Source organism: Agrilus planipennis, unplaced genomic scaffold, assembly GCF_000699045.2.
Source record: "Agrilus planipennis isolate EAB-ADULT unplaced genomic scaffold, Apla_2.0 scaffold11, whole genome shotgun sequence".
Taxonomy (NCBI): domain Eukaryota; kingdom Metazoa; phylum Arthropoda; class Insecta; order Coleoptera; family Buprestidae; genus Agrilus; species Agrilus planipennis.
Window position 1 is genome coordinate 1,216,897 of NW_020440736.1, and position 22,400 is coordinate 1,239,296.

At 32.9% G+C, this 22,400-nt stretch overlaps 6 protein-coding genes across 8 annotated transcripts in view; 2 read left to right on the forward strand and 4 right to left on the reverse strand.

Moving 5' to 3' along the window:
- LOC108733836 (ATP-dependent Clp protease ATP-binding subunit clpX-like, mitochondrial) overlaps positions 1-722 on the reverse strand; it is a 9,773-nt gene extending 9,051 nt beyond the window's left edge. The window contains exon 1 of the mRNA XM_025979862.1: positions 120-722. Within this exon, the coding sequence (XP_025835647.1) occupies positions 120-498 (379 nt within the window). The 5' untranslated portion in view covers positions 499-722. The remainder of the gene's footprint in view (positions 1-119) is intronic.
- Positions 723-4,242: 3,520 nt separating this feature from the next.
- Positions 4,243-6,316, reverse strand: LOC108733843 (geranylgeranyl transferase type-1 subunit beta). The gene is made up of 5 exons (XM_018465179.2): positions 6,128-6,316; positions 5,926-6,050; positions 5,693-5,860; positions 5,475-5,638; positions 4,243-4,821 (listed from the first exon to the last, which is right to left on the reverse strand). The coding sequence occupies exons 1-5, from the start codon at positions 6,226-6,228 to the stop codon at positions 4,336-4,338; spliced, it is 1,044 nt and encodes a 347-aa protein (XP_018320681.1). The 5' UTR covers positions 6,229-6,316; the 3' UTR covers positions 4,243-4,335.
- Position 6,317: 1 nt separating this feature from the next.
- LOC108733844 (DTW domain-containing protein 2) lies at positions 6,318-7,341 on the forward strand. 2 transcript variants are annotated; one of them, XM_018465181.1, is made up of 3 exons: positions 6,318-6,514; positions 6,570-6,733; positions 6,810-6,893. In XM_018465181.1, the coding sequence occupies exons 1-3, from the start codon at positions 6,429-6,431 to the stop codon at positions 6,821-6,823; spliced, it is 264 nt and encodes an 87-aa protein (XP_018320683.1). In that variant the 5' UTR covers positions 6,318-6,428; the 3' UTR covers positions 6,824-6,893. The 2 variants fall into 2 exon arrangements, with proteins under 2 accessions (XP_018320683.1, XP_018320682.1); XM_018465180.1 differs by having other exon boundaries at positions 6,570-7,341.
- Positions 7,342-10,447: 3,106 nt separating this feature from the next.
- Positions 10,448-12,528, reverse strand: LOC112906146. The gene is made up of 3 exons (XM_025979863.1): positions 12,304-12,528; positions 10,512-12,124; positions 10,448-10,452 (listed from the first exon to the last, which is right to left on the reverse strand). Exons 2-3 carry the CDS (start codon positions 12,118-12,120, stop codon positions 10,448-10,450), a joined length of 1,614 nt encoding a protein of 537 aa, XP_025835648.1. The 5' UTR covers positions 12,121-12,124; positions 12,304-12,528.
- A 4,107-nt stretch (positions 12,529-16,635) lies between these two features.
- LOC108733827 overlaps positions 16,636-22,400 on the reverse strand; it is a 13,392-nt gene continuing 7,627 nt past the window's right edge. The window contains exons 1-2 of one of the 2 annotated variants that reach the window (XM_025979821.1): positions 18,698-18,922; positions 16,636-18,518 (exon numbers count right to left, since the gene is read on the reverse strand). In XM_025979821.1, the coding sequence (XP_025835606.1) occupies positions 16,712-18,514 (1,803 nt within the window). In that variant the 5' untranslated portion in view covers positions 18,515-18,518; positions 18,698-18,922 and the 3' untranslated portion in view covers positions 16,636-16,711. Of the gene's footprint in view, positions 18,519-18,697; positions 18,923-22,400 lie in introns of those variants that run through there. The other variant, XM_025979823.1, reaches the window with a different exon arrangement.
- LOC108733824 lies at positions 20,213-21,800 on the forward strand. The gene has a single exon (XM_018465148.1). It carries the CDS (start codon positions 20,275-20,277, stop codon positions 21,700-21,702), a length of 1,428 nt encoding a protein of 475 aa, XP_018320650.1. The 5' UTR covers positions 20,213-20,274; the 3' UTR covers positions 21,703-21,800.

Here is a 22,400-nt window from a genome sequence, read left to right on the forward strand (position 1 = left end):
ATCTAATCCATTTTTTTTTTTATTTTAAATATTGTTGGGATTTAATTTTTTTTATAGATTGTACTGGTAATTTTATCTATGGTAATGTAAAAGATAAAAAATTAACAATCATTTATAATTTCTTACCTTTTTAGCATGTTCTTGTCCAATTACATGCTTATTTAGATACTCATAGATTTTCTTCGGTGGGGGTGGTGGTTTTCGGAAAAATCCAGTTTTTAAATCGACACCCTCTTTTTTTTTACTGTCGACCTCACTCAACACCACGAAAAAGTGGTGGCATTTTTCGCACTTGACGAACCTTGTGGAGCTGACAAAGGTCTCGACGTGAGTGCAAGGGTCTCCACATTTCGGACAGCATAGGGTATTTTTGTTTTTACCTCCACCGGCTCCGGCAGTTCCTGTTCCTCCAGTACCGGGGGGACCACCTGGAGTTACATTTTTTGGAGGAACACTTTCTATTGGGGGTTCGCCAGATCCAGCAGATTTTAAAACCATTATATTCGTTGATAAACACTTCCATTTTGGGGAAAGATCGTTTTGCAGGGCCAGAAGAAGACCTTTAATAAGAAGTAGGATAACAACAATTAATATCAATCGAATAATTTAAAAATTCTATAACAACTCTGCCAAAAGCTAAATTCATTCCATTTTGTATGCTAGTCATATTAATATTCATTTATTCACGTATTGAAAACCACTAATATAACAACATTTATCCATGAAGCTTGTATATTAAAAAGTAATCCTTAAAAAGTTGTTCTAACAATAGAACAGGTGTTATAAATACAACGTATATATTTAAAAATAACACTGTCTATAAATGTTTTGCCAGTGAATTGGCAAAACAACGCCAATCCGTTGAAGATTTAAGGAATAATCGCCTATATAAAATTTTGCAACTTATTACATTTATTTGTTACATTCTTTAGGAAAAGGAAAATTTTTTAATGTTTCACTTAATTAATTAGAAAGGAAAGTTAGGTAGTTAAATTGAATTTTTAACTTTTAGTACAAGCTACACAATATACGTACAGAGGGATGTATTCTAATTAAAATGGGTGGCAAATTAACTTTTTGCCTTGTAATTGTTGCAAAGTGAAAGTAATTACGAATATAATAAATAAATACACTTAGTATTTCATTATTCCATAGTCGTCTTTATGAAATACCTGCAAAACAAATATTGAAATATATATATATTTACAAAATTGTTACAAAATGCCCATGTGTCAGTTCAGTAATTTGTACACTTCCAACAAATGTAATTTTCGAACTCTCACCAACTCAGTGTACTTTTTATACTTTTTATAAGCCTACAAAATAGAGTATACTTATTAAATTTTCACTAATTAAAAGAAAATGTAATTTGTAAACAGAAATGTGATAACTTTCCAGATAAGCACATATATCAACTTGATAAATGCAAATTGTACAATGTATATATGTACGTGGAAGCAATAAACTTTAATGGTTTATAATTAAATGTGCTTTAAACCGCATAAATTTCTTTTGTGCGATGTAAATTAATAAATAACTTGCAAACCCAGATAAAGACCCATTCACCTCCAGTTGTGCAATTTGAAGGATTATTTCAAGTACAAATACAAGCATACCTTTATACAATATGCTACTTATAAAAATATCAAAATCAGCTTAAATAATAAACATATTACGTATATTTTGCCATAATAATGTCTCATTGTGCGCATTTGGCACTAATTAAAAATTATGGTGTCGACTTGGATCGTCTCGCCTCGTAATTTTCTTGGAGAATTCCGCTCGGGCACATTAACGATGGTACCCTCTAACATCTTCAACATACCCTGTTGCACACCTTCGCCTCCCACATCCCTCAGTTGATGTATGCCAGGAACTGCCCCAATCTTGTCGACCTCGTCGAGGAATACGATCCCTATTTGAGCCCTCTCAATGCTGTAACTTGCATCCTGAAGCAGTTTACCGATCACACTTTCGATATCCTCACCAACGTAACCAGCCTGTGTCAAGGTCGTACAATCACAGATCGCAAATGGTACGTCCAAACACTGGGCTATTGTCTGAGCAAGTAGAGTTTTACCTGTAAACAATTTTTATTCAAGAGATTCAAAATTTATTAAAATTAAAATATTTCTTTACAAAAAGTTAATGCTCACTGAAAATCTAATTGATTATACTTTACAATTTTAAAGTAAACCCAAAAACCAATTTTATTGTTTTTTCAGTTACTTAAAAAACGCACGACTTAACAGTAAATTAAAACTCACCAGAACCGGTTGGCCCAAGCAGTAGTATGTTACTCTTTTCTAGTTTGAGATCGTGTGTCGTTTTGTCCAATATATCGGAACCGGCTGCGCTTGCGCTCTGACTTTTATTGCCCGTTGAATTGACAGAAGAATCGCTGTAATGACTGGGAAAGTGGATGCCCAATGAACCGCCATGCGATAAACCTCCTATATGTGGAACGTCTACACAATATCAACAAATAACGGCGATACCAGCCACAATCAAATACAATTTTAAAATTGAGGCTAAATATTATTGTANAACTCATCAGGCTAGTCTGAAATATTCGTATAATAAACAACGTCACAAAAAGCAATAGGATTTTTACTTCAATACCAATACTGATTGTGTATCGAGAGATTGTGTGCTTATGCACTAAAATAATACTATAATGAAATTATTGAGGCATGTGGGAGCGTTGTCTCTCATAAAAGTTGCAAGCAACAATTCCTTATTATATAGGCGCCAAATAAATTTTGTTATAAATATGCATTTATTACGTACCGACGCATGTGCTTTTACGATTTGGATTTTTGCTATTACCATTAGATTATGTATATAATTTGAATGTACTACGTCGTACGAAATAATACTTGTTGGCAATGGGAAAGGTAAGGGAGGCAATGAATTTGGGCCTTGTCCAAGTGCACCGAACGACGTAACATAAGATAGGTTGCAATAATTTTTTAAAAGGTAGTCCAAAATGCAAGAGATTCGCAGCCACTGATATTAAGCCGGGAATACATTTGAGAAACGTTGCCATTCGTTCGTATTGGTTTGCATACGGTCGTAAAGTGATCATTTGTGGTGATTTGCTACGAATAACTTTTGATTCAAATGGTCAACAATGCGAACAAACGCTTTTCATCCTCTGTCGGTAAACTCAAAATGATTAAAAAGAAACGTGAGTTGCGAATGTTTGCGAACTGGTAGCCATGTTGAAAATAATTTTTAGGTTAGTCTTTATCAATAAAATCATATAGTGACAAAAATCGAAAAAGAACAGAAAACAGAGAATTAACTATTTTTCAAAACTCATAACACTTAACAAGAATTTCTTCACTATTTTGAAACTACAAATCTGATTTTTCGAACGTTTATTTACCTTTGTGTTTGCAATTACTACAATACACCATTTTGAACAATAAAATAAAAACGTGATTATTGATGCCCACACCCCAAATGGAACCTCACAAATGGGTGAAACTTGGTGAAACGCTAGCAAATGTAAATAGGGGAGAGTAGTTAGTTCATATGTGCCACTTTCATCAACTTTGCCGCGAATGTCTACGAACGATTAGCAACGCAAACGAATGCGAACGAATGGTAAAGCTTCTCAATGTAGTCCCGGCTTTAGTTGAAGTATTTTTGTCACTTCTGAATTCGTTTATACGCAATCAGTACGTCTCATATTTAATAATATATCATCCGTATTGCTCACACATAAATAATAGTACAGTAATTATTCAAATTATTAATAATAACGCGAGAAATAAGATCTCTAGATGTCAACCAGCGAAACAATCAAGGAATTTGAAGTTTCACAATAAACTTTAATATTTTAGCAAACTTAATTTAAATTTAATTAAATATCACAATGGACTTGGCATGATACTAACAAAAATTTAAGGTAACAATAATAATCGAAAGTGAAATGTTTACTAATTTTACAGATATCGTGACATCATGATCACATCACTACCATAGATAATGATAAGCTATTAACCAAAGACTGTAAATAGATTGTAAATCATAGAGTACGATAACAAGAAGTGAATGTGAAGCGAGCCATACAAATTTTAATTCTAAATTCACGAAAAATTAATAAACAAAGTGAGTAACTTACTCGTTACTATTTTATAGCAATTTAATGTACTATATGTACTAATTCGGGTTAAGAATCTTAACGATTAATTAAAACTCATACAGTAACTTTTCGTTAAATTATAAAAGATGTTGAATTTTAATATTAACATTTATTAATAAAATTGACGAAAAATCAGTACATGAATAATAACAATTTTAAGGTACTCAATTTGTGCGTTAAGTTTAACTTGATCTCCATTTATCGTGGATAACTTTTAACTGTTGAAACGCGTTGACGGTGATGTTTAATTCAGGAACCACTTGATTAAGCTGACACTTTTCCAATTTCATAAACGTAAGTCCGGCTAAACCCAAGTAACTATGAAGTGGATCTCCGTTCAGTCCAACCCATTTAGCAAAACCACCCATAATTTTACTTTGGGTTAAAATAACCGAAGTGTAATTCTCTTGAAAGTCAATCAGATCATAAACACCCAATATTTTTAGCGCTCCGCCTACCCAGAACGAATAACAAGTGTCAACCGGTTTGTTTGGTCGTCCTTGGAAACCGCTCTGTTGTCGAAACACCAACCATCGAATAATACCATCAAGTTGTCTCCTTGACAAACTATTTAATCTCTTGCACAGCGCTAAAGTCGCAATGGCGCAATATGTAGACCCACCGTGAGCCTCAGCCCCTGGCTCCTGGCCTATTCCGTTATCGTATGACTAAAATATTAAAATTCATTAGTCAAAAAACATACATCGCAATTTATATCAGATCAGATTACAACTAAATTCATAGAAATATAAGAGAACAGAACGCAACCGAGACAAAAAAACATGTATGGAGACTAGAGGGCCATTCGCCTTACTCTCTGGCTTTATACTAGATTCATAGACTGGACTATAGGTCGGAGGGATTTCCCGAACTTTCCCAACTAGTAATTTTAACTAGTGAGGATGCAATTCGCAGAAGTTTCTTTTTTAATCCCCTTGCCTTTCAGTACATGCACACTGCATGTAACAGATTACAGAAGTGGTTACCATAACAATTAAATGAAGACAATGACTCGCCTCGACTCATTTGAATGTACAACTTGCATGTTCAATTCTCTTATACATCTACGACTATTTCATATAGCGAACGACCAGCTATGCTGATAACTAAGGAGCGAAAGTTGTTCTTATATGACGTCATTAGCAGGAGCATACTTAGCTTCATAGTTTTCACCTCATAAAATTTTGATCGTAGGCCTATGTGAGGGCCTTACACGTGTGAACAGTGTCCACTCCCTACTGATAACACAACAGGAAAGCTTTAATTTCTATTAAAGCATAATAAAGATAAAACAATATTTAATACCATAGCACTAACTCACTATACTTTTTAAGATAAAATCGATAGTCTTGTCGACATCCATCCCTGACCAATCATCAATCAGATAACATACACTTGCTACAGAGAAAACAAATCTCATATCACTCTCTGTGCCTTCCTTTGCTGCAGTAAAACAGCCACTTGGCAGTTGCAGTTTTTTTAAACCTTAAATATTAAATAAATAATAAGAATATAATATTTTAGTCAATTATTAATTACTATGAGCTATGGCTTTGCGATTCACTCTACTCAAATCATCTCCTAGAATCACCAAGGTGCATAATGCTGTGTAGGTGGCAGTTATGTGGCCCCATTTCAATGGAGAGTTTTTTGACTTATTTTTTATTGTGCTCAATGTAGATGAACCTTGAAATCCACTAACCTCCTCTAAAATAAACGAAAATAAACATTAAATAAAATGATTAATCACTGATCAGTAAAATAATTTCTACCTTCTTCGTTAACAACTTGAAGTTTATATATCCAATTTATAATAGCTTCTCTTTTCTTATTATCTATTTTATCTAAGGCATTTAGGATATCTAGACCAGATACACAGAAGTATGTGAGCAATACCCTAAACAATAAGAACAATTACAGATTTTTAAAACGCCTAGATTATTTGTTCTCAAGTTTTGGAACTGGTAATGTTACCTGGTAGCATCAAATTTTTCTAATGCTGATGGTAGGATATCCAAGAATCTCAAAAAATATCTTTCGTGTTTATTAACATATAATTTATTATGTTTTTCCATTTTATTTTAATTCATGTATTTACCTATTTTGTTTGAAATAAAATTAGAGCCACACCTGTGAAACATCAGTTTATCAGCGGTTAGTAAAGTTAGGTTATGTAGAATTATATTTGTTTATTTTTTTATAACCTAATTTCTTATATTCGCCAAACAGATTTGCATTGTGTCCCTTTAAATAAATAAAAATAGATTGGCGTTTAATGGAAACAGAAAATAATGTCTTTAACGATTTTGCAAACATATGTGTGGAACCACCAGATATTAGAGACAAGTGTTCTCAGTGCCAGTATTTAGTTTTGTCTGCTATAAAAACGATTTTATTAAGTTTTTATGTGTTTTAGGAGACCTCAGAGTGTCTGCTGGTGCCCTGCTTTACCAAAAGTGCCCTTAAACCCCAAAACGAGATTGATAATACTCCAACACCCTGCAGAGGAAAAAAGATGTCTACGCACTGCTCCCATGCTTAAATTAGGACTAGCAAATGAAAGATGCGTCATTTTTAAAGGCAAAAATTTTAGAACTAGATATAAAGAACTTGAAAACATTTTGCTTGAACCTAACACCTTATTATTATATCCTAGCTCTGAATCTGTGAACTTGCAAGAAATTATCGATAAACATCAATATGAAAGCTATAATTTAATAATAATTGATGGAACCTGGCCCCAAGCTAAAGCAATATATGCAAGCAATTCAATTCTACATAAAATAAAAAGTGTAAAGTTAACTTTATCAAATGTTAGTAACTACACTATAAGAACACAGCCAACAGATGGTTGCTTGAGTACTTTGGAGGCGGCAGCAGAAGCATTGGCGTTATTAGAGAATAATAATGAATATAGGGATAAACTTGTTAAACCATTGCATATGTTGTGTCAGTATCAATTGGAAAATGGAGCGGTTTCTCATCAGAGCAAAGAGTTTCGCATTAAGAACAATACTTATCCAAAATTGATAGGGAAAAGACTAAAGAAAATTATAAATCAAACTTCATGATGTGTACCTTGGGCTAAAGTTAAGGCTTACAATTAGTTGAAAAATTTGACTACCTTGTTTCATGTTATATTCTTATTTTTTTTTTAATGAACGTGTTTTAATAAATTATTATCTTGTTACTGACTTTTTTATATTGTGTGCTAAAATACAACCTTTTTTTGTGAAATATATACTTACACAATTATTTTAATAACGTAGTTTTTAAGAATATGCTTAAAAAGTTGTAGAATCAAAATTTCGATATGAACCCTTTTGATTAATGATTTGTTTTAAATTTAAAAGTATGCATGCACGATTTTAAGGTATAAAAAGTCGTTAAACTTCTATTCCAGTATGTTATTAAAATAAATATTTTAACTAGTGAGGATGCAATTCGCAGAAGTTTCTTTTTTAATCCCCTTGCCTTTCANAATAACTTCAGTAAAATACTTTAAAAACAAATGTGCGATATTTAGTAATATCTCTAGAAATTAAATGTTCCCGCAAGTTTCGCTCACATTTACTGTGAGCATTAAAAACGCGAGACTGTAGGAAGAGTGAATTATACTATGGGTAAAGTAGAGTAATACAAAAGAGATTTACCCTTTTATACCACAAAGTTTTTCTTTAAACTGGCATGTGTCTCGCTGTGAGCATTTTAAATGTGGGACTGTAGAAATAATAAAGGAACTGTGGATAAAATGGAATAATACAAAAGAGATTCACCATTTTATACCACAAAATTTTCCTTAGTAATGGGGACACGTGTTGCGCTCACTAGTGTAGGAGACTGTGGGTGTAGTAGAGTAACACAATAGTGACTGACCCTATTATACCACAGACTTTTTCCTTAAACGAGCACATGTGTCGCATATTTTTACCGTGAGTATTATCAACGCGGAACTGTAGGATTGGTAAAGGAGACTGTAGTAAAATAGAATCATACAAAATAGATTAGCCCCTACATACCACAAACATTGTTTTTTTATACTACAGACTTTTTCATTAAACAGGCACGTGTTTCGTTGACTTTTACTTTGAGCATTATCAACGCGGAACTGTAGGCATAGTAAATGAAATTGTGGGTAAAGCAGAATAATACGCAAGAGATTCACTCTTTTTTACCACAAACTTTTCTTTAAATGGGAACGTGTTTCGCTCACTTTTACTGTGAGAATTATCAACGCAAGACTGTAGGAATAATAAAGGAGACTGTGGATGAAATAGAATAATCCCAAAAAACTGGCCTCTATATACCACAAACATTTTTTGTTAAAAGGGCATGTTTCTCTTTCACATTTATTGTGAGCATTATCAACGCGGGACTATAGGAATAGTAAAGTAGTCTGTGGGTAAAATGGAATAATATAAAGGAGATTCACATACGCGGTAGGTACTCTAGGAAACTGTGGGTATATTAGGAGAATAATACCAAAAAGGTTGGCCTCTATATACTACAAACATTTTTTCTTAAACTGGCACGTGTTTCGTTCACATTTATTGTGAGTATTATCAACACGGGACTGTAGGAATGGTAAAGGGGACTGTGGTAAAATAGAATAATACCAAAGGGATTAGCCCCTATATACCACAAACATTGTTTTCAATAATGGACACGAGTTTCGTTCACTTTTACTGTCAACATTATCAACGCAGGACTGTAGGTACAGTAAAGAAGACTGTGGGCAAAGTAGAATAATACAAAAGAAATTGGTCCTTTTCTACCACAAACTTTTTCTTTAAATGGGAACGTGTCTCGCTCGTGAGGCTATAGAAATAGTAAAGGGATAAAATAGAATAATATCAAAAAGTCTGGCCTCTATATACCATAAACATTTTTTAAACGAGCACGTGTTTCATTCACATTTATTGTAGGAATAGTAAAGGAGACTACGGGTAAAATAGAATAATACCAAAGACATTAGCCTCTACAAACTACAAACTTCTCAAGAAATTTTTCCTTCAAATGGGCACGTGGTTTGATCACTTTTACTGTGAGAATTATCACAGCGAGATTGTAGGAATAGTAGAGAAGACTGTAGGTAAACTAAAATAATACCCGCGAGATTCGCCCATATTATATACCACAAACATTTTATCAAAAACGGATACGTGTTTCGCTCACTTTTATTGTGAGCATTATTAATGCGAGACTGTAGGAATAGTAAAGGAGACTGCGGATGAAATAGAAACATACTCGTCGCTTGTGTTATATATTACAAACTTTCGTTCAATGACACTAGTCTCACGTAAAATAACTGAAAGCAAATTAATTTAAATATTCGTCTATATACTTTTATGTTTGTATAATATTTATTTGATTTATAAGTGCACTGACCAGCAAATATGTACTTTCAGGCTGTCTTTAATGATATATATAGGTACCTCCAAATAAATATTCATCGTTCTAAAATTAGGAATAAATACGGAGCAGTAGTTCAATTTCAGATAACTTGATTTTATGTCAACCAAAATCTGAAACCCATCCTGAACAAAATATTTTAGCGACCTGAATATCTTCGTCCTTTTTATGTTAATTATCTTCAATGTCTAACTGAGATTTATATTAACAACTAAGTATAGATATCTGAGTGGCGGCAAAAAATAGAACACAGATGCAATTTAGCTTTTATTCTAAAATAGTTTCATTTTTTTTTTTAAGTTTTTAAGAAATTTGTGCTCGTTGATACTTTTTTCAGAGAGATTAGTATTATATAAGTAGGGAATGTTATTTTTAGAAGAAATGTTAATAATTGAAGACATTAAGCATTAAACATTTATCAATTAGTGTGGTAACAACTGAAATTATTGAGTATAGTATAATTTGTAATTGAAGCAGAAGTTCCGCTCTCCTTATTCTTTATGGTATTTCTTTAGGGAACATACCCATACTGCGTGACCTATTCGGGGGGAAAGGGGTTCTTCAAAACTACCACTCATGGTAATAGGGGCGGGGAAGCCTTAGGTTTTTGTTAAGTAGTCAATGTCCTCCAGCGAAATCTACCGCTTTTTCGAGCTATCTGTTTGAAAAACAATATTACAAACCAGAGAGTGGGGAGCTTTAGTATATACTACATCTGGTCATCGAGGGGGGGGGGTAAAAATTATAAAAAAAAATGGGTCACATAGTTTGGGTACATTCCCTTAACACACGATCAATCCAGAGCTGATAATTAATCGGTGTTAGCATTGAAGCAAAAAACCTGTTGCTTTTCCGACGTTTCGTCGGCTATAACTCATCAGGCTAGTCTGGAATATTCGTATAATAAACAACGTCACAAAAAGCAATAGGATTTTTACTTCAATACCAATACTGATTGTGTATCGAGAAATTGNTTGTTTGAGTTCATTTTTTAGAAACAGGGAGTTTGTTATCCCTTTTGGAAGTTGTTCGTTTCCAAAAATTCCATGAGGTACATTCTCTTGAAGTACCTTTTCGAATTCGGTTGTGCGTGATTGGGTATAATTTGACTTGTTGTTAGATTTCGGACTATTATTTTGACTCGAAAATTTATATCTACCTTCAGAAGCGTCCAAAGGACTTCTAGGTAATAATTTTTGCTCAATGTACGATTTCATTACGCAATCAGTGCCATTGGGGTAGTGTACATTTCCTTTTGCAATCCTTGGACTTTTTCTAGGTGATCTTTTGTGTTTTTGAAACTCAGCTTTATCACCACACTCTCCCTTGAAATCAACAGGTGTGATTTGTGTGTTCAGCTTCGTATTTCTTTTATGTGGAAGGTGCTTATTCTTATTAGTATTGGTGATCCTGTTGTTATACCGGCCAGCTGGTCGTGGTGATGACTTTAAACTGGTTCTTGGTGATTTTTCGTGCGAGTATGATTTCGCCTTTTCAACTACATTCGTCATCATGTTGTTGTTCTTTTTGGGAATAGGTGTACTAACGCTATCCATATCCGGTTTGTACAATGAGCGGAATTTTGAAAACGGAAATCTTGAATTTATTTCTTTGTAGAAATCATCCAGGTTAGATGTGCTGGATTTCCGGAGGTGCAGTGCAGAATCTGCCGTAATTTTCTTATCGTTATTTATATTCATTTCTGAATTTGAATCTATCAACTTTGCAAATGATTGACCCTTTTTGTGATAGGAATTATTGGAATATAACAATTCTAAACTTGTTGTCTTCTTCTTACTAAGCAAAGCATCTGCCATGCTTTTGTAATGCATTTTGGGCAACTCATTCGTTCTAATATTTCTAAAGTTTCTATCGAGGGTTTTACCAAGAAAATCTCTTGATTTTGATCTCTTTATGATTTCTTCTTTTGTCTCAACCTGCTCAATGTTATCGTTCGTTGGAAACTTTAGTTCCACCTTGCGATCGTTCAGAATTCCTTGGATCGCCTGGAGCTGGGTGTTAAAGGTGTCTATTTCATCGTTGGTCCTTTCCAGTTCCTCCAAAACGAAATTGTGCATTTTGCTTTTAGGCTGAACATCGTGAGGAGTTATTGTTTCTGACGGAGGAGTTTCGTTTTCAACAAATTTCAGATCGAGTTGTAAGCATTTGCGAGAGTACTTGTCTAGAAATTTTCCTTGACGTTGAACGGGATTTCTAGGATTCACGGTGATGTTGAATTTCTTTTCTCGTTTTGGAGATGACGGTGAAGAACTTCTTTTTATTATCTTGTTCTTCGATTTTCTTAACTTTCCACTAAAATGATCGTGATATGTGTCCAAAAAGAGCTGATAATTCTTTGTTAATCTTTTCTTTTCTTCCCTAATTCTTTGAACAACTACAGGATCCTTATTTATTTGTTGAGGAAGAGTTTTCTTATACAAAGGATGAACAAGAAGTGTCGACGACAACAAACGTTCATGCTCAGCTTTTGCTACATTTTCAGGGTAGTATGGTTTTCCCCGTTCCTTGTACATTGTTGTAAAAAAACGATTCATTTTTCTAGAAATAGAGAATAGAATATTCGGTGTAAAAAAAGCTAAAAACTCGTTGACAATTGTCAGCTCTAAAATAATATGACAACTGCATATATAAACAAAAAAGATATTTTGAAATATTACAATTAAGCAAAAAATAACGTTTTTGATCAGTTAATCAATTGAAAATGATTGGTTCATTACCTAAAATTTTCTCATACCATGCGCACCCTACTTTCTTACTCCAATAAACGACAGTTATTTTTATGAAATAGTTAAATATAAGCTACAACGTTCGCGTTATGAAAATAAAAAAGGATATCCGAAAATAGAGGTTATTTGTAGATTGCAGAAATGAACACAAAAAATTTTAGCGAAAGTTCATAAATAGAATGATCGTTTACATTGTCGATTAGGTAAATGTCAAAGTCAAAAATAGAATTAAAGAGTAATAAATCCAAACATATGTCACAAAAATTCAAATCAAGACGAAATGATTCAATCAAAATTTTCAAATGCGAACAAATAATCAGAAGCATAAATATTTGATCTAAAAATGGGTAACCTCCATTAGTAAATTAACTATACATACGTATATGCTGTACACATAAGCGATATTCTCAAAAAACCCAAAAAATGTTCCCTGCAAAAAATACAACATGATGTTACCTCATTGAAACAGGTGAAATGTAAATATTTGTTCTGATATGACTGATAAAAAGTTACGATTTACATTTCAATAAGTTCATTCTTACTTTTTCTTACAAATAGCAGTTTTAAATATTAAATTATTTAATAGTGATTCACTTTTATTGAAACATTATTGAAGGTAAGTTTCCTTGATTATTAGTTAAAACAAAGTTTATATTGGCAAATTATAGAACAACATTTGCATGCTTAAGATAAATTTATACAAAAATCTTTTTATCGCAGACCTGTGTTATTTCGTTTCCCAAAACTTAATAATCTTATCCTGAAATCCTTAATTTCTAGCTGCCTACAATATATTTTAAAATACTTTATTATTTTAGCAACTGCTGACGACATAAGTCGAAAAGTTTTTTTTGTCATTTGATCTACTTTCTCATTTTACTTTTTACTGCATGAAATTGGAACATTCTATTTAACACATTACCAATTATTAGAACGCAACACTACGTCCAACTGGTTGTAAATAAACGGTGAAAATTAATTTGGATTTAGTCCAAACGTATTCTGGCATTTATTGTCTCTTTCACCAACGCAAAAACCACAAAACTGAAAATTTCTTTTCCGATCAGTATGAATGATGTAAATAAATATAGATTGTAAATTACATAAATTTAAATGTCCTAAAAAGGCAAAAAGAATGTGAAATGTTTCGTGCCTTCCGCACATTGCTGATGACCAACTGTTGAATGCCATTGGAACATACGGAAACCTCACGTGTTTGGATGTGTCCGGTGAGTGTTCATTTACGTCATCAANACTTTTATGTTTGTATAATATTTATTTGATTTATAAGTGCACTGACCAGCAAATATGTACTTTCAGGCTGTCTTTAATGATATATATAGGTACCTCCAAATAAATATTCATCGTTCTAAAATTAGGAATAAATACGGAGCAGTAGTTCAATTTCAGATAACTTGATTTTATGTCAAACAAAATCTGAAACCCATCCTGAACAAAATATTTTAGCGACCTGAATATCTTCGTCCTTTTTATGTTAATTATCTTCAATGTCTAACTGAGATTTATATTAACAACTAAGTATAGATATCTGAGTGGCGGCAAAAAATAGAACACAGATGCAATTTAGCTTTTATTCTAAAATAGTTTCATTTTTTTTTTTAAGTTTTTAAGAAATTTGTGCTCGTTGATACTTTTTTCAGAGAGATTAGTATTATATAAGTAGGGAATGTTATTTTTAGAAGAAATGTTAATAATTGAAGACATTAAGCATTAAACATTTATCAATTAGTGTGGTAACAACTGAAATTATTGAGTATAGTATAATTTGTAATTGAAGCAGAAGTTCCGCTCTCCTTATTCTTTATGGTATTTCTTTAGGGAACATACCCATACTGCGTGACCTATTCGGGGGGAAAGGGGTTCTTCAAAACTACCACTCATGGTAATAGGGGCGGGGAAGCCTTAGGTTTTTGTTAAGTAGTCAATGTCCTCCAGCGAAATCTACCGCTTTTTCGAGCTATCTGTTTGAAAAACAATATTACAAACCAGAGAGTGGGGAGCTTTAGTATATACTACATCTGGTCATCGAGGGGGGGGGTAAAAATTATAAAAAAAAAATGGGTCACATAGTTTGGGTACATTCCCTTAACACACGATCAATCCAGAGCTGATAATTAATCGGTGTTAGCATTGAAGCAAAAAACCTGTTGCTTTTCCGACGTTTCGTCGGCTATAACTCATCAGGCTAGTCTGGAATATTCGTATAATAAACAACGTCACAAAAAGCAATAGGATTTTTACTTCAATACCAATACTGATTGTGTATCGACAAATTGTGTGCTTATGCACTAAAATAATACTATAATGAAATTATTGAGGCATGTGGGAGCGTTGTCTCTCATAAAAGTTGCAAGCAACAATTCCTTATTATATAGGCGCCAAATAAATTTTGTTATAAATATGCATTTATTACGTACCGACGCATGTGCTTTTACGATTTGGATTTTTGCTATTATCATTAGATTATGTATATGACTTGAATGTACTACGTCGTACGAAATAATACTTGTTGGCAATGGGAAAGGTAAGGGAGGCAATGAATTTGGGCCTTGTCCAAGTGCACCGAACGACGTAACATAAGATAGGTTGCAATAATTTTTTAAAAGGTAGTCCAAGATGCAAGAGATTCGCAGCCACTGATATTAAGCCGGGAATACATTTGAGAAACGTCGCCATTCGTTCGTATTGGTTTGCATACGTTCGTAAAGTGATCATTTGTGGTGATTTGCTACGAATAACTTTTGATTCAAATGGTCAACAATGCGAACAAACGCTTTTCATCCTCTGTCGGTAAACTCAAAATGATTAAAAAAAACGTGAGTTGCGAATGTTTGCGAACTGGTAGCCATGTTGAAAATAATTTTTAGGTTAGTCTTTATCAATAAAATCATATAGTGACAAAAATCGAAAAAGAACAGAAAACAGAGAATTGACTATTTTTCAAAACTCATAACACTTAACAAGAATTTGTTCACTATTTTGAAACTACAAATCTGATTTTTCGAACGTTTATTTACCTTTGTGTTTGCAATTACTACAATACACCATTTTGAACAATAAAATAAAAACGTGATTATTGATGCCCACACCCCAAATGGAACCTCACAAATGGGTGAAACTTGGTGAAACGCTAGCAAATGTAAATAGGGGAGAGTAGTTAGTTCATATGTGCCACTTTCATCAACTTTGCCGCGAATGTCTACGAACGATTAGCAACGCAAACGAATGCGAACGAATGGTAAAGCTTCTCAATGTAGTCCCGGCTTTAGTTGAAGTATTTTTGTCACTTCTGAATTCGTTTATACGCAATCAGTACGTCTCATATTTAATAATATATCATCCGTATTGCTCACACATAAATAATAGTACAGTAATTATTCAAATTATTAATAATAACGCGAGAAATAAGATCAGTCCAGACAAATTTGTTGAGGGTTTCTCAAATAAATTGACGAGTGAAACTTTCTAATGTTTTATTATTTCTATTTAGTTAAAATTCAGTTTTACAGTAGTTGCACCATTTAAAGTTTAAGTTATTTTTATATTGTTTCTCGTTCAGGTCCTTTTAAAAAAAATGTACTGATGTGAATGAGTTATTTTGAAAAGGTTGTAGCGTACGTTAAATTAGGAAGTTGTAGGCATTATATCAATTATTCCTACGTCAGAAATTTTCAATTCTTTGTTCGAAAATCTTATGACGTCTTAGTAAAAAGTGACGTAAATAGAAATAAAATAATAAGTGCCAAAACTTTTTCTATGATAGGTACATTATTTCTAAACTGGTATGATAAAATTTTATTCTTTTGTAATAAATTTTTACTTTTTTATATAAGGAAACTAGATGAATTTTTTGTAAAATTTTTAATAACAGAAAAACACAATAAATATGTGTGACACTAACAAAAAATATCAATCAGATATTGATGAACACAACTATACTTTATTTTTGAAAAATGGGTCCTACAAGTTAAAAATAATTTTGGGTATTGCGGAAGTAANTTAGAACGCAACACTACGTCCAACTGGTTGTAAATAAACGGTGAAAATTAATTTGGATTTAGTCCAAACGTATTCTGGCATTTATTGTCTCTTTCACCAACGCAAAAACCACAAAACTGAAAATTTCTTTTCCGATCAGTATGAATGATGTAAATAAATATAGATTGTAAATTACATAAATTTAAATGTCCTAAAAAGGCAAAAAGAATGTGAAATGTTCCGTGCCTTATTCTGGTAACGAAATGTTAATTTCAAATCGTTTTTTCGTCATATCAATTAAACAGAAACAATTACTTGTTGATACAGTAATGGACATTTATTATTTATTCAAAGACGTGTTAGATCAATTCACAAAACTGTTTGTTAAATAAAAAAAAAGTCAAACAGCATTCTTTTCAGGTTCGAATATGGTATCTTTAAGAGCAGTGCAAAAAGTGGAATACAGACCCGAATTATTCTTTTTGTTTGCGTAAGGACTATTGTTTTTAGAAAGAGTAAATAGATCCTGTTGTTTTGCGTCATATTGGGCCTGTTGTAATTTTCGTAAAAAGACCGCTCGAGCATTGTGAAGATGATTCTCATTGGGCGGCCCCGAAGGATTTTGTTTGAGTTCATTCTTTAGAAACAGGGAGTTTGTTATCCCTTTTGGAAGTTGTTCGTTTCCAAAAATTCCATGAGGTACATTCTCTTGAAGTACCTTTTCGAATTCGGTTGTGCGTGATTGGGTATAATTTGACTTGTTGTTAGATTTCGGACTATTATTTTGACTCGAAAATTTATATCTACCTTCAGAAGCGTCCAAAGGACTTCTAGGTAATAATTTTTGCTCAATGTACGATTTCATTACGCAATCAGTGCCATTGGGGTAGTGTACATTTCCTTTTGCAATCCTTGGACTTTTTCTAGGTGATCTTTTGTGTTTTTGAAACTCAGCTTTATCACCACACTCTCCCTTGAAATCAACAGGTGTGATTTGTGTGTTCAGCTTCGTATTTCTTTTATGTGGAAGGTGCTTATTCTTATTAGTATTGGTGATCCTGTTGTTATACCGGCCAGCTGGTCGTGGTGATGACTTTAAACTGGTTCTTGGTGATTTTTCGTGCGAGTATGATTTCGCCTTTTCAACTACATTCGTCATCATGTTGTTGTTCTTTTTGGGAATAGGTGTACTAACGCTATCCATATCCGGTTTGTACAATGAGCGGAATTTTGAAAACGGAAATCTTGAATTTATTTCTTTGTAGAAATCATCCAGGTTAGATGTGCTGGATTTCCGGAGGTGCAGTGCAGAATCTGCCGTAATTTTCTTATCGTTATTTATATTCATTTCTGAATTTGAATCTATCAACTTTGCAAATGATTGACCCTTTTTGTGATAGGAATTATTGGAATATAACAATTCTAAACTTGTTGTCTTCTTCTTACTAAGCAAAGCATCTGCCATGCTTTTGTAATGCATTTTGGGCAACTCATTCGTTCTAATATTTCTAAAGTTTCTATCGAGGGTTTTACCAAGAAAATCTCTTGATTTTGATCTCTTTATGATTTCTTCTTTTGTCTCAACCTGCTCAATGTTATCGTTCGTTGGAAACTTTAGTTCCACCTTGCGATCGTTCAGAATTCCTTGGATCGCCTGGAGCTGGGTGTTAAAGGTGTCTATTTCGTCGTTGGTCCTTTCCAGTTCCTCCAAAACGAAATTGTGCATTTTGCTTTTAGGCTGTTCATCGTGAGGAGTTATTGTTTCTGACGGAGGAGTTTCGTTTTCAACAAATTTCAGATCGAGTTGTAAGCATTTGCGAGAGTACTTGTCTAGAAATTTTCCTTGACGTTGAACGGGATTTCTAGGATTCACGGTGATGTTGAATTTCTTTTCTCGTTTTGGAGATGACGGTGAAGAACTTCTTTTTATTATCTTGTTCTTCGATTTTCTTAACTTTCCACTAAAATGATCGTGATATGTATCCAAAAAGAGCTGATAATTCTTTGTTAATCTTTTCTTTTCTTCCCTAATTCTTTGAACAACTACAGGATCCTTATTTATTTGTTGAGGAAGAGTTTTCTTATACAAAGGATGAACAAGAAGTGTCGACGACAACAAACGTTCATGCTCAGCTTTTGCTACATTTTCAGGGTAGTATGGTTTTCCCCGTTCCTTGTACATTGTTGTAAAAAAACGATTCATTTTTCTAGAAATAGAGAATAGAATATTCGGTGTAAAAAAAGCTAAAAACTCGTTGACAATTGTCAGCTCTAAAATAATATGACAACTGCATATATAAACAAAAAAGATATTTTGAAATATTACAATTAAGCAAAAAATAACGTTTTTGATCAGTTAATCAATTGAAAATGATTGGTTCATTACCTAAAATTTTCTCATACCATGCGCACCCTACTTTCTTACTCCAATAAACGACAGTTATTTTTATGAAATAGTTAAATATAAGCTACAACGTTCGCGTTATGAAAATAAAAAAGGATATCCGAAAATAGAGGTTATTTGTAGATTGCAGAAATGAACACAAAAAATTTTAGCGAAAGTTCATAAATAGAATGATCGTTTACATTGTCGATTAGGTAAATGTCAAAGTCAAAAATAGAATTAAAGAGTAATAAATCCAAACATATGTCACAAAAATTCAAATCAAGACGAAATGATTCAATCAAAATTTTCAAATGCGAACAAATAATCAGAAGCATAAATATTTGATCTAAAAATGGGTAACCTCCATTAGTAAATTAACTATACATACGTATATGCTGTACACATAAGCGATATTCTCAAAAAACCCAAAAAATGTTCCCTGCAAAAAATACAACATGATGTTACCTCATTGAAACAGGTGAAATGTAAATATTTGTTCTGATATGACTGATAAAAAGTTACGATTTACATTTCAATAAGTTCATTCTTACTTTTTCTTACAAATAGCAGTTTTAAATATTAAATTATTTAATAGTGATTCACTTTTATTGAAACATTATTGAAGGTAAGTTTCCTTGATTATTAGATACACCGCCTAAGCCTACCCTGGAAAATTTCAAGTCTTTCCCAGTCTATAGTCTGAGNTCTCATATTTAATAATATATCATCCGTATTGCTCACACATAAATAATAGTACAGTAATTATTCAAATTATTAATAATAACGCGAGAAATAAGATCAGTCCAGACAAATTTGTTGAGGGTTTCTCAAATAAATTGACGAGTGAAACTTTCTAATGTTTTATTATTTCTATTTAGTTAAAATTCAGTTTTACAGTAGTTGCACCATTTAAAGTTTAAGTTATTTTTATATTGTTTCTCGTTCAGGTCCTTTTAAAAAAAATGTACTGATGTGAATGAGTTATTTTGAAAAGGTTGTAGCGTACGTTAAATTAGGAAGTTGTAGGCATTATATCAATTATTCCTACGTCAGAAATTTTCAATTCTTTGTTCGAAAATCTTATGACGTCTTAGTAAAAAGTGACGTAAATAGAAATAAAATAATAAGTGCCAAAACTTTTTCTATGATAGGTACATTATTTCTAAACTGGTATGATAAAATTTTATTCTTTTGTAATAAATTTTTACTTTTTTATATAAGGAAACTAGCTGAATTTTTTGTAAAATTTTTAATAACAGAAAAACACAATAAATATGTGTGACACTAACAAAAAATATCAATCAGATATTGATGAACACAACTATACTTTATTTTTGAAAAATGGGTCCTACAAGTTAAAAATAATTTTGGGTATTGCGGAAGTAAAAATTTTATTAACAGTGTAAAACACGCTGCGACATTTTCGCAATATATGTACATGTACTGGCGTATTATTAATAGAAAAGTACACTTGACCGTGATGGCAGACTGCCCTGGATTATATACAGATATAATCGAAGAACAATCCCTGAATTTCACACTCACCCAGTGTGTGTCAGTGCGTGAATGAGTATAACATGTCTCCACGATGTCAAGTTCTACCCTTACAGAAATTGTGTTGTAACACAGTGGCCACTCAATTGACACAGGCGGTATGTGACGATGAAGAACTGGATTACGAAACGTTACAATCATACATACGAGATTCAACGTATGAAGTCCTGCAGGATCTTCTCAATCTGGTGCTGGCATCTTGCTGCATGGATGCTTCCATAAGATTCAATTGTCTTCAGCTTCTTTTGAGGGAGGACGTGAAGCGGCTTGAAACAGATGTATTTCCACACAATTATTACGAAAATATTTTGAAAACCATCCTGGAGAAGGGAACCGGTCTAACCTACTTGAATCTCAAAGGGATTTGGGCAAGGGAGAATCTCAGTTTACTGTGTGATATAGTAAAAGGATTGAAGAAATTGAAAACTTTCGTCGTTCCGCACATTGCTGATGACCAACTGTTGAATGCCATTGGAACATACGGAAACCTCACGTGTTTGGATGTGTCCGGTGAGTGTTCATTTACGTCATCAAATTTGGTCAAGTTCAAAAGTCAAAGCCTCAAAATTTTAAGTATTGGAAACTTTGGCAAAAAAGATGTATGTCAAGATGAACAGGATTCCATTGAAACAATCTCCAAGCTGGTCCAGAACTTGCCCAATCTGATCGCTTTACAGACGTTTTCGTTCACGGGAAATGCTCTGTCAAGGGTTTACGAAAAAAATTCAAACTTCCGTACAAAATTGGAATATATCCACGACACACTTACTACGGAAGATACATGCGAAGCCATTGTCAAGACATGCCCTAATTTGAAAAGCGTCTACTTGGACACCCCATTAAAGAACACACTTAAAGTTCTTTCAACTTTAAAATCGTTACATACACTAAAATTAAGCAAACCACTCTACGAAGAACTGATGGGTTACTTAGAAAAATCAGGATATCAAATACAAGTCTTAAAGCTTATTAGCGTGAAAGAAAACGTTGTCGATTTGGGAGAAATTTGCAAAAATGCGCCAAATCTGCAAACACTGGAATGCTTCAAAATGAGCCTAACCAGCACAAAAATCGATTACTATTTCATGCACTTGGAATCAGTGGATCTGTCCTATTGTAACACCAGCAATTTTATACTGCGATTTCTTTTAATGAACAGCCCGAAATTAAGGCGACTTGTGATCGGTGATGGTATAAAATTTAACGATGACGACATGTTTCGATTATGTTCAGAATGTGAGCTCTTAGAATTAGAAGAAGTATGGTTTGCTTCGGCAAAATGCTTAACGTTAACGTCGGTGGAACTGTTAATGACCCATTGTCCGAAATTGAAAGTTTTGGGGCAAATTACTGAATGGGATATCAATCCTAACGATGTAAACTTCTTGAAGGCCGTCATTGCTTCAACAAACACTCAACTGATACTACTATCCAGAGAAAGAATTTATTGAATATAAATACGTAATTTATTGTAAATAACATTAAATTTATATCGGTACATATTTCTACTGTACCTAATGAAGTTTATTATTAAATTATTTTTATTATATGTGTGAGAAGTATTTTTTCGATGTGAGATGTGGTACTTTTGTGCATATTTGAAACAGGAAATTATTTTCTTTGGTTTTTGTTAATAAGTGATCCAATAATATACATCATGTGTCAGATGTTTATAATAAAATTGTTGTCAATTTTAAAAGCGAACAGACTATCGGGAAGTGTTATCTTTACAACAAAATGCCTCAGAAAGTAGTTGAATTTCGACCACCTGCTAATGTATTTTAATCTTAATTAATGCATATCCAAATTGTAATTACGTGCTATAAGTTTGAGACTACCTACAAGCATTTTTTTATTTGCGTATTCCTCCAATTACACAGGTCTGCGAAATTTTTTTTTTGAAAGTTTTTTTCTTAAATTGTTAATATTTGTCGTAATTGTCTTAAAAGTAATAGAAAACGGTATTCATATGGTTTATACCACGTCACATTAACCCATAAATGCTCAGAGAACACATTTCCATTTGAACCCTTGCCACGTAATGAGTGCGACGAAAAAATATTCGATAACCAGTGTTTCTATGTTTTTAACGATGCTCTTTTCGATGGTGTTGTTTAAAAATACCTCCGACAATATTAAAGCATGGAAA

Bases quoted from the DNA above. Each gene is read 5' to 3' on its own strand.
- LOC108733843 (XM_018465179.2), bottom strand. From the start codon at position 6,228: ATGGAAAAACATAATAAATTATATGTTAATAAACACGAAAGATATTTT. The intron at 5,639-5,692 runs GTAATTAATAAT...TTAATATTTAAG, and splicing joins TCGCAAAGCCATAGCTCATA to GTTTAAAAAAACTGCAACTG. The intron at 4,822-5,474 runs GTGAGTTAGTGC...TTAATATTTTAG, and splicing joins ATTTTATCTTAAAAAGTATA to TCATACGATAACGGAATAGG.
- LOC108733844 (XM_018465180.1), top strand. From the start codon at position 6,429: ATGGAAACAGAAAATAATGTCTTTAACGATTTTGCAAACATATGTGTG. The intron at 6,515-6,569 runs GTATTTAGTTTT...TATGTGTTTTAG, and splicing joins GACAAGTGTTCTCAGTGCCA to GAGACCTCAGAGTGTCTGCT.
- LOC108733824 (XM_018465148.1), top strand. From the start codon at position 20,275: ATGTCTCCACGATGTCAAGTTCTACCCTTACAGAAATTGTGTTGTAAC.